Consider the following 12451-nt stretch of genomic DNA (forward strand, 5'->3'; position numbering starts at 1 on the left):
CAAAAAAAGCCACAAAATGTGTGCATACCATGTATGAGAAAGATAATGTGTTTCTCACATTATAACCCTGGTTAATGTATAAGAGAATCTAAGAACTATCCTTTTGAAAATTAACTCCAAACTTTCAGCCCACACGAAATCTAACAAGCTGACATTTTTCATTGTTCCTGTCATAATTGGCAATAGGAAACTCCATTCTTTGGGTAGTTCTATTTGACTTTATTTGTCTTTTGTGTGTGTGTGTGTGTGTGTGTGTGTGTGGGAAGCAGACACAATGTTATTACAGCCTCAAGTCTTACCCAAAAATATCTCCAAGCAACTGCTTTGTCACCTAACTGGTCTGTGTCCCCAGAACCCCAAAAGGTGGTTGTCAGAGCTGGGTGCAGAGATAAAAGGTGTCATTGTGCATTCACATCATTTGCTATACCCCTGGGATAGGGAGGTTATAAATTTCACAACTGTCTTTAAAATACTCTGTCGTGTGTCACAGTGGGTTATCTGAGGTTTGCTTGATTTGTCATCTTCATTTGAATTAGAATGAGAGCTTTCAGACTGATTGCCTTCATCCCATCAAGCCAAAGCCATCACCTCGAAGAACATCTATTTTACCTCCACGTGATCAGCTTTATGTTTTTCTGGAACTCTCTTGCTTTTTCTATGATCCAGCAGATGTTGGCAATTTGATCTCTGGTTCCTCTGCCTTTTCTAAAACCAGCTTGAACATCAGGAAGTTCACGGTTCACATATCGCTGAAGCCTGGCTGGGAGAATTTTGAGCATTACTTTACTAGCGTGTGAGATGAGTGCAATTGTGCGGTAGTTTGAGCATTCTTCGGCATTGCCTTTCTTTGGCGTTGGAATGAAAACTGACCTTTTCCAGTCCTGTGGGCACTGCTGAGTTTTCCACATTTGCTGGCATATTGAGTGCAGCACTTTCACAGCATCGTCTTTCAGGATTTGGAGTAGCTCAACTGGAATTCCATCACCTCCACTAGCTTTGTTCATAGTGATGCTTTCTAAGGCCCACTTGACTTCACATTACAGGATGTCTGGCTCTAGGTCAGTGATCACACCATCGTGATTATCTGGGTTGTGAAGATCTTTTTTGTACAGTTCTGTGTATTCTTGCCACCTCTTCTTAATATCTTCTGCTTCTGTTAGGTCCATACCATTTCTGTCCTTTATTGAGCCCATCTTTGCATGAAATGTTCCCCTGGTATCTCTGATTTTCTTGAAGAGATCCCTAGTCTTTCCCATTCTGTTGTTTTCCTCTATTTCTTTGCATTGATCGCTCAAGAAGGCTTTCTTATCTCTTCTTGCTATTCTTTGGAACTCTGCATTCAGATGTTTATATCTTTCCTTTTCTCCTTTGCTTTTCACTTCTCTTCTTCAGACACGACTGAGCAACTGATCTTATCTGATCTGATCAGCTTTATGATACAGAGTAAGAACTGAAAGTTCATCCAGCAAGTTACATGACAAAAAAAGGATTGGAGATGCTAGACAGGCAATGTGTGTTGTAATAAAAGCTCCTCACATGGTTGATAATAATCCTCTATCCTCCAGAAGAAAAAAAAGAGTCTGATAGTACATTTTTCCCTCCTTTAAAGCTGAACAAAAGAGAATGCTCAAGGTTCATAGAAAAGGTGGCATTTAAAACTCCTTCTCATTGTCTGTGTCCTGTCCCTAAGTTACTCACTCAATACTTAGGCTGAGTAGGCTGGGAATACCCACTGCTGGGGATAGCTGTGTAATTCACAGAAGCTGTGAGGCGCTTTTCCAGGCCACACAGAAGTCACCACAGTCTTCTGTGTCTCACAAGGTTTCTAGAATTTCAAGGGTTGAAGAGGTGTCTGGTTTGCTACACCCCTTCGCTCCATCTTGAAGATGTCCATTGGGCCAATTGTTTTGGGTCCATTTTTCACCAGTTCAGCCACCAGTATTTTTGAGGCCAAAGGTCAATGTGCATCCCTTGAAATGTAAGCTCCACTGGACAAGAACTTTCTTCACCTGGCTCACTCTATCCTCAACATGTATTGAATCGAACCCACTGAGATACCTAATGTGTGAGGCAATTAACCAACCAGCATGTGGTGAGGGGTGTTAAAGGGCGAGGAAGGCTGTGCAAAAATGGACTAGGTGGTCCCTTGAGCACTGTGCCTTGAGGAATGCTGATGGACACCAACTCCATTATCCTCCCAAGGCCCTGAGATTTCCTTGGTTAAAATTACCTATTTGGGTTTAAGTGTTGCTTTCAGGAAACTACTAATAGGCAAACCACATCACTTGTGAACAGAGTTGAGATGAGCCCAAGTAGGGGCAACTTCTGAGAGCAGAAAACATTGAAGGACCTGAAATACCCCATAGCAGTTGGATAAAATCATCAGAAGTTTAAGCAGCTCCACTCTTTGCCAGCTTTTCCCTTGCCATGGCTCCCTAGCATTTATTAAATCTCATTTGTGTCCCAGGAAAGATCTGAGACAAAGTCAAGGCTTGAAGGAGTTTGGGGAAGCTTCCCCTGCCTTTCACCCCACGCTCAGGCTCATACACTGATTTGTAGGTGATTTGGTGCTGTTTGCTGGGAAACACCATGGTTAGAATGATTTCATTTCTCCTAATACACACATAGGAAAATGAGCCTGAGTAATTTTGCTCTAGGCTAAAGCAGAAATCAGGAAGAAAGGCAGATTCTTTCACCTGGGTACTTTTTTCCCTTTTTGTTTATCACCATCCATGAGTGCCCACATTTGCTGGCTTCACTACAGGTGCATGAGCCTCATAGACTGTAGTATATTGAGGGCTCCCCTCCCCTACTCCAGCAAATAAACCATTTCCTAACTGCATAAGCTGTGACATCCACCATCTTGGGCTTTGAAATATGAAAGTCAGTGGAAAACTAATTTGGGAAGAGAGATGAAGCCCTTTGGAGGAGAAAAGAAACCACAAAGTGAAAGATTAATGCCATATAGACAAACTTGAATCTAAAGTAAAAATTTAGAAAACAGTAATCAAAATGAATGATAATGGAAAAGCAGCATGATGGCAACATTTGAGGCAACCATCTGATCTGGTTTGTCCAGATAAGACAGTTATCTCCTGTTTAATACTAACAGTTTTCTATACCATAAATTAGACTGTCGGAGAAAAAGAGAATGGAATCATCAGAATTTATCACCATTTTTATACACAGTTAGGTGAATTATCCACATAATTCCAAGTGAGGAAATTTAGGGTTAGCTTTTTCCAAGCAAATTTAAAGCCCAATATTTCTCACAGCCCCATGAATTTTCCCTCTCTACTAAACATAATATCTAAACAAGTAAGTCCATACCATCATTATTAAAACTGAAATATAGTGCTTTGATAGAATATCTTTGTATAATTTTAAAACATGGTTTTAAAAATATTCTTACCTGGAAAATGCTGCAATATTATCAGCCAAGGTTTCCTGATCATTTGCCCCAGATTTATAATAGTCATATATAGACTTCTGAAGTACAGATTTAGCATGTTGTTCATAATCACTGATGCAAACAAGCCGAGAGGACATTTTCCTGGGCTATTGCAAACCCTGGGATGTTTTTCCCCCTGTGTTGCTTTCTACACTCTGACAATTCTGTTATTAGTCATTTATTAACAGACTTTTTCCAAAGTTCAAATTTAGTTCTCTGTTGCTTACATTAATTAAGTGAGCAAACACATGCTTAGACTTTGAAATTTTATTTGCAGCTGCCTGCCAAAGAGCAGGTAGTACATCTAAGCCTCAAGAAATTGGGTTGAGGGGACAGCAAGAGGGGATTAGGTGTCTGTTACACTAAAAAGGCAGGAGAATGAGGAAAAATTAAAAACCTAGAGCAGTACTTGCCTAAAGCCGCCCTTGGCACAATTCTGCCAAAGGCTGTTTCTTCCCTACTGCGTGTGTCTTTGCTATTTAACTGGTACCCAGAATTTGCTGCACACTCATTTTCTTTCCATATTTGGATCATGCACATACACAAAAAAGAGCTTATGAAATAAATGGGGCATATGTTACCAGAATGGGGACTCCTTCCAGGGCCCGAGGGTGGGCTGTTGTGTAACACTAAGAAATGAATTATCTAAAGAGACACGTGTACTCACAAAGCAAAAGACTTTATTGGTAAGGGGTGCCTGGGCAGAGAGCCGCAGGGTAAGGGAACAGGAGAACTGCTCTGCTGCGTGGTTTACAGTCTCAGGTTTAATGGTAATGGAGTTAGCTTTCCAGATAGTCTCTGGCTTTTGCTTGTACCCATATTTGGTCTGACTCAGGATCCTTCTGGACTTTCCCAGGTGGCTCAGTGGTAAAGTATCTGCCTGCAATGCATGAGACTTGAAGGAGACATCGGTTTGATCCCTGGATTGGGTAGATGCCCTGGAGAAGGAAATGGCAACCCATTCCAAAATTTTTGCCTGGAGAACTCTTTGGACAGAAGAAGCTGGCAGGCTACACCTGTACAGGCTACAGACTACTGTTCGCAGTCACAAAGAGTCAGACATGACTAAACAACAACAAGGGTACTTCCTTGTGTACTTGCAAATCTGGATGCCAGCACAAGGTTTCTGTGGGTTTGGCAGGACATATTATGGGTGGGCATCTCTTCCTTCCTTTTGGCCCCTTGTAGATTCTCCCCGTTAGTTTTCTGCAACAGCACCATTCTCCTTATCAGGACCTCCTGCTGAGACAACTCATGCAAATCATTATTATTGTGCTTGGTCAAGGCGGTCAACAGTTCCCTAGCACATCCAGTAAATGTAGGGTGTCTGCACAAGAAACCTGGCTGATTATAAACTTTTGGCTTTAACAAGAAACATTAAGGCCAAATTTACAGCTGATTCTTAGAGTCTTATCTTCCTCTGGAGAAGATGCAGGGAAGTGCCAGTCCAAAAGACCTTGTGATTTCAATCTAAAATTTTATTCACTCATGGAAAAAACACCTGGGGAAGATTTGCATTAATAAGACGTGACTCAGAAAGCAATGGCTTTGACATGAGTCAGATCTGTTTTTCAATTTGGGAGGCCCCACTTAAAGTTGCTCACCTGTGCCCAGCAGCTGAATTTCAACTGCCAATACCTATAGGAGATATTGAACTTGGAATCTGCTGCTCCATCCACATGTCATGCACTTTGGAATCAGTGCCCTCTGGAGGGCTTAAATTGTGAACTCATGGACTGTAGCAAAGGAGTTCATACATGAATACCGAATCCCTCAATCCTCTGGCATTTAACTCATAGATGTGTGTTCTATGAGTCACACGATCATAGTTCTCTGACGTGCATGCTTCAGTTACCCGCAGGTCTTAGTTGGTTGCTAACCCATCCTGTGTTACCTGCCTTCCCTTCCAATTTCCCCAACCCCTTAATTTAATCAAAGAGCCTTATGCTGTTAGAATTAGCATTGAATTATACATAGATTTATCCCCAAAGTTCACAAATGCTTACTTTTGGCTTCAGTTCGATATTTATTATATATATAACATATCAGTTCAGTTCAGTCGCTCAGTCGTGTCCGACTCGTTGCGACCCCATGAATCGCAGCATGCCAGGCCTCCCTGTCCATCACCAACTCCCAGAGTTTAACCAAACTCATGTCCATTGAGTCGGTGATGCCATCCAGCCATCTCATCCTCTGTCGTCTCCTTCTCCTCCTGCCCCCAATCCCTCCCAGCATCAGAGTCTTTTCCAGTGAATGAACTCTTCACATGAGGTGGCCAAAGTATTGGAGTTTCAGCTTCAGCATCAGTCTGTCCAATAAACCCAGGACTGATCTCCGTTAGGATGGACTGGTTGGATCTCCTTGCAGTCCAAGGAACTCTCAAGAGTCTTCTCCAGCACCACAGTTTAAAAGCATCAATTCTTCAGTGCTCAGCTTTCTTCACAGTCCAACTCTCACATCTATACATGACCACTGGAAAAACCATAGCCTTAACTAGATGGACCTTTGTTGGCAAAGTAATGTCTCTGCTTTTCAATATGCTGTTTAGGTTGAACATAACTTTTCTTCCAAGGAGTAAGTGTCTTTTAATTTCATGGCTGCAATCAACATCTGCAGTGATTTTGGAGCCCCCAAAAATAAAGTCTGATGCTGTTTCACTGTTTCCCCATCTATTTGCCATGAAGTGATGGGACCAGATGCCATGATCTTAGTTTTCTGAATGTTGAACTTCAAGTCAACTTTTCACTCTCCTCTTTCACTTTCATCAAGAGGCTTTTCAGTTCCTCTTCACTTTCTGCCATAAGGGTGGTGTCATCTGCCTATTTGACGTTATTGATATTTCTCCTGGCAACCTTGATTCCAGCTTGTGCTTCTTCCAGCCCAGCGTTTCTCATGATGTACTCCGCATATAAGTTAAATAAGCAGGGTGACCATATACAGCCTTGACGTACTCCTTTTCCTATTTGGAACCAGTGTGTTGTTCCATGTCCAGTTCTAACTGTTGCTTCCTGACCTGCATATAGGTTTCTCAAGAGGCAGATCAGGTGGTCTGGTATTCCCATCTCTTTCAGAATTTTCCACAGTTTATTGTGATCCACACAGTCAAAGACTTTGGCATAGTCAATTGTCCTTTTGATTATCAAAAAACTAGCTTTATTCCACAATATTGCTTCTGCTACACATGAAGATACCCCAAGGCTAATGATGAAAGAAGATGAATAATAAGGGCTGGAAACTATGCTCTCTGTAAGCAGTGTGCTGTAGGATAAACCAGCAAGCTCCAGAATGCGCTATTCTTAAAACACAGTTGTACTTGAAAACAGTGAGCCAGAGGAGACTGGCTAATAATGAGATGTCAGCTCTCTGATTTTAGAGATTAATAATCAGAACTGAAATGCCCTTAAACAGCATGAAAGTGAAGGTTAGTAGCACAGTCGTGTCTGACTCTGCGATACCATGAACTGCAGCCTGTCCCGCTGAATTCTCCAGGCAAAAGTACTGGAGTAGACTTCTCCAGGGGATCTTCCCAACCCAGGCATCAAACCCAGGTCTCCTGAATTTAACAGGCAGATTCTTTACCAACTGAGCCACTAGGGAAGCCCCTTAAACAGTGTACTTTTATTTAAATTATAGTCTTATACTAGGAGGAAAAGCTGTGAATGTTTAAAACAACACAGTTTCTTCAAGCAGATAATTTGAACCAAACAAGAATGATAGCTCAGTCTAAAATATGATACTAAAAGAAAATTGCTGCACTTGGATGCACATCCTTGTCTTAGCAGGTGAGACAGAGATGTACATAGTCCTCCTACATGTGTTCAACTATTTATCTTATGAATGTTATAGATGAATATTAATAGCACGTTTCTTATAAATGAGTCCCAACAACTAAAGGCTGAAAGTCACATATCTATGTACATGTCAAATGAAAACCTCCTGTGAGCATATTGAAAACTAGAAAGTTGTTGGTGCTGATGGCTTTTGGAAATTGCTAAAATTAGAGAACGTTTTGTGAGAAATATGTGTGGACACCATGCAAATTTATTTAAAGCAAATGAACTTGAGAAAGGAGTAGATTGAATGAATCTCCATCTCTCCTCTCTATTTTTGTGGATAGTGGTAACAGTGATAGATTTTTAAAAAAGAATAGTGGCTCATTTTTTTTAAGAACTGTAAAATGCTTTTTTATATTTTATTACTTCAACTCAATAATGACACTCTACTCAATATTGCTGGAAATATTCGTTGTGACAAGTAAAAGTAGTTGCCATTCACAAAGAATAGCATAGGAAGGGAAAAAAATGTTTAACTTCTATCTTATTACAAATGAGGGAATAGTTTGGCAGGAATGGCATTTCTTTCATCTGTTTAGGGACCAGTTGTAGTGAATAATTCAAAGTGAGTTTTAAGGCCAACACCTGTTCTAGTTGTGAGATTATTGATTCTTGGTTTTTAGAAATTTTAATGGAAATCATGCATTTATCCAACTTTAGGCTTTGCAAGCTACAATAATATAGTCTCTGATTTTCACTGTAAATACATCTGCTTAACAAATCATATTGATATGTAATCATATATTCTTATGCATAATATATTATCTTGATATATATTATTATGTAAGACTGCTGATCAAAAATTATAAATATTTTCTGCTAAGGAAAAATTGGAAAACAATATTATTTATAAAAGATGATTTTTTTTGTGGTGGTCACTTCTTTAAAATATTGTTTCCAAGTGTAATGAGGAGAGATGGAATTAATAAATGAAGCCCCTTAGTTTGTTTATCACCCAAATATTGTTACTGACTATATTCTCCACTGTACATTTTATCCCTGTGACTCCTTTATCTTGTAAATGGAAGTTTGTACCTCTTGATTTCTTTCACCTGTTTCCCTCATCTGTTTCACCCCTCTCCCTCCTGGCAACCAATATTTGTTCTTGACATATATGACCCTTTTTTGTTTTATGTTTGTTCCTTTTTTTACATTTCAGTTTTCACATGTCCCAAGTTAAAGCATAGTTCTTTTCAGATCTATCCATGTTGCTGCAAATGGCAACATTTCACTATTTTTATGGCTGAGTAATTGTATGCATATATTCTTTTTTTTTTATTTTATTTTATTTTTAAACTTTACAATATTGTATTAGTTTTGCCAAATATCAAAATGAATCCACCACAGGTATACCTGTGTTCCCCATCCTGAACCCTCCTCCCTCCTCCCTCCCCATACCCTCCCTCTGGGTCGTCCCAGTGCACCAGCCCCAAGCATCCAGTATCATGCATCAAACCTGGACTGGTGACTCGTTTCATACATGATATTATACATGTTTCAGTGCTATTCTCCCAAATCTCCCCACCCTCTCCCTCTCCCACAGAGTCCATAAGACTGATCTATACATCAGTGTCTCTTTTGCTGTCTCGTACACCGGGTTATTGTTACCATTTTTCTAAATTCCATATATATGCGTTAGTATACTGTATTGGTGTTTTTCTTTCTGGCTTACTTCACTCTGTATAATAGGTTCCATTTTCATCCATCTCATTAGAACTGATTCAAATGTATTCTTTATAATGGCTGAGTAATACTCCATTGTGTATATGTACCACTACTTTCTTATCCATTCATCTGCTGATGGGCATCTAGGTTGCTTCCATGTCCTGGCTATTACAAACAGTGCTGCGATGAACATTGGGGTACACGTGTCTCTTTCCCTTCTGGTTTCCTCAGTGTGTATGCCCAGCAGTGGGATTGCTGGATCATAAAGCAGTTCTAGTTCCAGTTTTTTAAGGAATCTCCACACTCTTCTCCATAGTGGCTGTACTAGTTTGCATTCCCACCAACAGTGTAAGAGAGTTCCCTTTTCTCCACACCCTCTCCAGCATTTATTGCTTGTAGACATGGATCGCAGCCATTCTGACTGGTGTGAAATGGTACCTCATAGTGGTTTTGATTTGCATTTCTCTGATAATGAGTGATGTTGAGCATCTTTTCATGTGTTTGTTAGCCATCTGTATGTCTTCTTTGGAGAAATGTCTATTTAGTTCTTTGGCCCATTTTTTGATTGGGTCATTTATTTTTCTGGAGTTGAGCTGTAGGAGTTGCTTGTATATTTTTGAGATTAGTTGTTTGTCCGTTGCTTCATTTGCTATTATTTTCTCCCATTCTGAAGGCTGCCTTTTCACCTTGCTAATAGTTTCCTTTGTTATGCAGAAGCTTTTAATTTTAATTAGGTCCCATTTGTTTATTTTTGCTTTTATTTCCAATATTCTGGGAGGTGGGTCATAGAGGATCCTGCTGTGATGTATGTCGGAGAGTGTTTTGCCTATGTTCTCCTCTAGGAGGTTTATAGTTTCTGGTCTTACATTGAGATCTTTAATCCATTTTGAGTTTATTTTTGTGTATGGTGTCAGAAAGTGTTCTAGTTTCATTCTTTTACAAGTGGTTGACCAGTTTTCCCAGCACCACTTGTTAAAGAGATTGTCTTTAATCCATTGTATATTCTTGCCTCCTTTGTCAAAGAAAAGGTGTCTATATGTGCGTGGATTTATCTCTGGGCTTTCTATTTTGTTCCATTGATCTATATTTCTGTCTTTGTGCCAGTACCATACTGTCTTGATAACTGTGGCTTTGTAATAGAGCCTGAAGTCAGGCAGGTTGATTCCTCCAGTTCCATTCTTCTTTCTCAAGATAGCTTTGGCTATTCGAGGTTTTTTGTATTTCCATACAAATTGTGAAATTATTTGTTCTAGCTCTGTGAAGAATACCGTTGGTAGCTTGATAGGGATTGCATTGAATCTATAAATTGCTTTGGGTAGTATACTCATTTTCACTATATTGATTCTTCCAATCCATGAACATGGTATATTTCTCCATCTATTCGTGTCCTCTTTGATTTCTTTCACCAGTGTTTTATAGTTTCCTATATATAGGTCTTTAGTTTCTTTAGGTAGATATATTCCTAAGTATTTTATTCTTTCCTTTGCAATGGTGAATGGAATTGTTTCCTTAATTTCTCTTTCAGTTTTCTTATTATTAGTGTATAGGAATTCAAGGGATTTCTGTGTGTTGATTTTATATCCTGCAACTTTACTATAAGTCATTGATTAGTTCTAGTAATTTTCTGGTGGAGTCTTTAGGGTTTTCTATGTAGAGGATCATGTCATCTGCAAACAGTGCGAGTTTTACTTCTTCTTTTCCAATTTGGATTCCTTTTATTTCTTTTTCTGCCCTGATTGCTGTGGCCAAAACTTCCAAAACTATGTTGAATAGTAATGGTGAAAGTGGGCACCCTTGTCTTGTTCCTGACTTTAGAGGAAATGCTTTCAATTTTTCACCATTGAGGATAATGTTTGCTGTGGGTTTGTCATATATAGCTTTTATTATGTTGAGGTATGTTCCTTCTATTCCTGCTTTCTGGAGAGTTCTTATCATAAATGGATGTTGAATTTTGTCAAAGGCTTTATCTGCATCTATTGAGATAATCATATGGTTTTTATTTTTCAATTTGTTAATGTGGTGTATAACATTGATTGATTTGCGGATATGAAGAACCCTTGCATCCCTGGGATAAAGCCCACTTGGTCATGGTGTATGATCTTTTAAATGTGTTGTTGGATTCTGATTGCTAGAATTTTGTTAAGGATTTTTGCATCTATGTTCATCAGTAATATTGGCCTGTAGTTTTCTTCTTTTGTGGGATCTTTGTCAGGTTTTGGTATTAGGGTGATGGTGGCCTCATAGTATGAGTTTGGAAGTTTACCTTCCTCTGCAATTTTCTGGAAGAGTTTGAGCAGGATAGGTGTTAGCTCTTCTCTAAATTTTTGGTAAAATTGAGCTGTGAAGCCATCTGGACCTGGGCTTTTGTTTGCTGGAAGATTTTTGATTACAGTTTCAATTTCTGTGCTTGTGATGGGTCTGTTAAGATTTTCTATTTCTTCCTGGTCCAGTTTTGGAAAGTTGTACTTTTCTAAGAATTTGTCCATTTCTTCCACGTTGTCCATTTTATTGGCATATAATTGTTGATAGTAGTCTCTTATGATCCTTTGTATTTCTGTGTTGTCTGTTGTGGTCTCTCCATTTTCATTTCTAATTTTATTGATTTGATTTTTCTCCCTTTGTTTCTTGATGAGTCTGGCTAATGGTTTGTCAATTTTATTTATCCTTTCAAAGAACCAGCTTTTGGCTTTGTTGATTTTTGCTATGGTCTTTTTTGTTTCTTTTGCATTTATTTCTGCCCTAATTTTTAAGATTTCTTTCCTTCTACTAACCCTGGGGTTCTTCATTTCTTCCTTTTCTAGTTGCTTTAGGTGTAGGGTTAGGTTATTTATTTGACTTTTTTCTTGTTTCTTGAGGTATGCCTGTATTGCTATGAACTTTCCCCTAAGAACTGCTTTTAAAGTGTCCCACAGGTTTTGGGTTGTTGTGTTTTCATTTTCATTCGTTTCTATGCAAATTTTGATTTCTTTTTTGATTTCTTCTATGATTTGTTGGTTATTCAGCAGCGTGTTGTTCAGCCTCCATATGTTGGAATTTTTAATAGTTTTTCTCCTGTAATTGAGATCTAATCTTACTGCATCGTGGTCAGAAAAGATGCTTGGAATGATTTCTATTTTTTTGAATTTACCAAGGCTAGATTTATGGCCCAGGATGTGATCTATCCTGGAGAAGGTTCCATGTGCACTTGAGAAAAAGGTGAAATTCATTGTTTTGGGATGAAATGTCCTATAGATATCAATTAGGTCTAACTGGTCTATTGTATCGTTTAACGTTTGTGTTTCCTTGTTAATTTTCTGTTTAGTTGATCTATCCATAGGTGTGAGTGGGGTATTAAAGTCTCCCACTATTATTGTGTTATTGTTAATTTCTCCTTTCATACTTGTTAGCATTTGTCTTACATATTGCGGTGCTCCCGTGTTGGGTGCATATATATTTATAATTGTTATATCTTCTTCTTGGATTGATCCTTTGATCATTATGTAGTGACCATCTTTGTCTCTTT

General features: G+C 38.9%; 1 protein-coding gene across 1 annotated transcript in view; it reads right to left on the minus strand.

Moving 5' to 3' along the window:
* The window catches only part of HAO1 (hydroxyacid oxidase 1), a 64280-nt gene extending 60672 nt beyond the window's left edge, over window positions 1-3608 (minus strand). Inside the window, exon 1 of the mRNA XM_019971899.2 lies at window positions 3413-3608. Coding sequence (XP_019827458.1) covers window positions 3413-3549 — 137 coding nt within the window. The 5' untranslated portion in view covers window positions 3550-3608. The remainder of the gene's footprint in view (window positions 1-3412) is intronic.
* Between the last annotated feature and the right edge of the window lie 8843 nt (window positions 3609-12451).

This window comes from Bos indicus, chromosome 13 (genome assembly GCF_029378745.1).
Source record: "Bos indicus isolate NIAB-ARS_2022 breed Sahiwal x Tharparkar chromosome 13, NIAB-ARS_B.indTharparkar_mat_pri_1.0, whole genome shotgun sequence".
NCBI lineage: Eukaryota > Metazoa > Chordata > Mammalia > Artiodactyla > Bovidae > Bos > Bos indicus.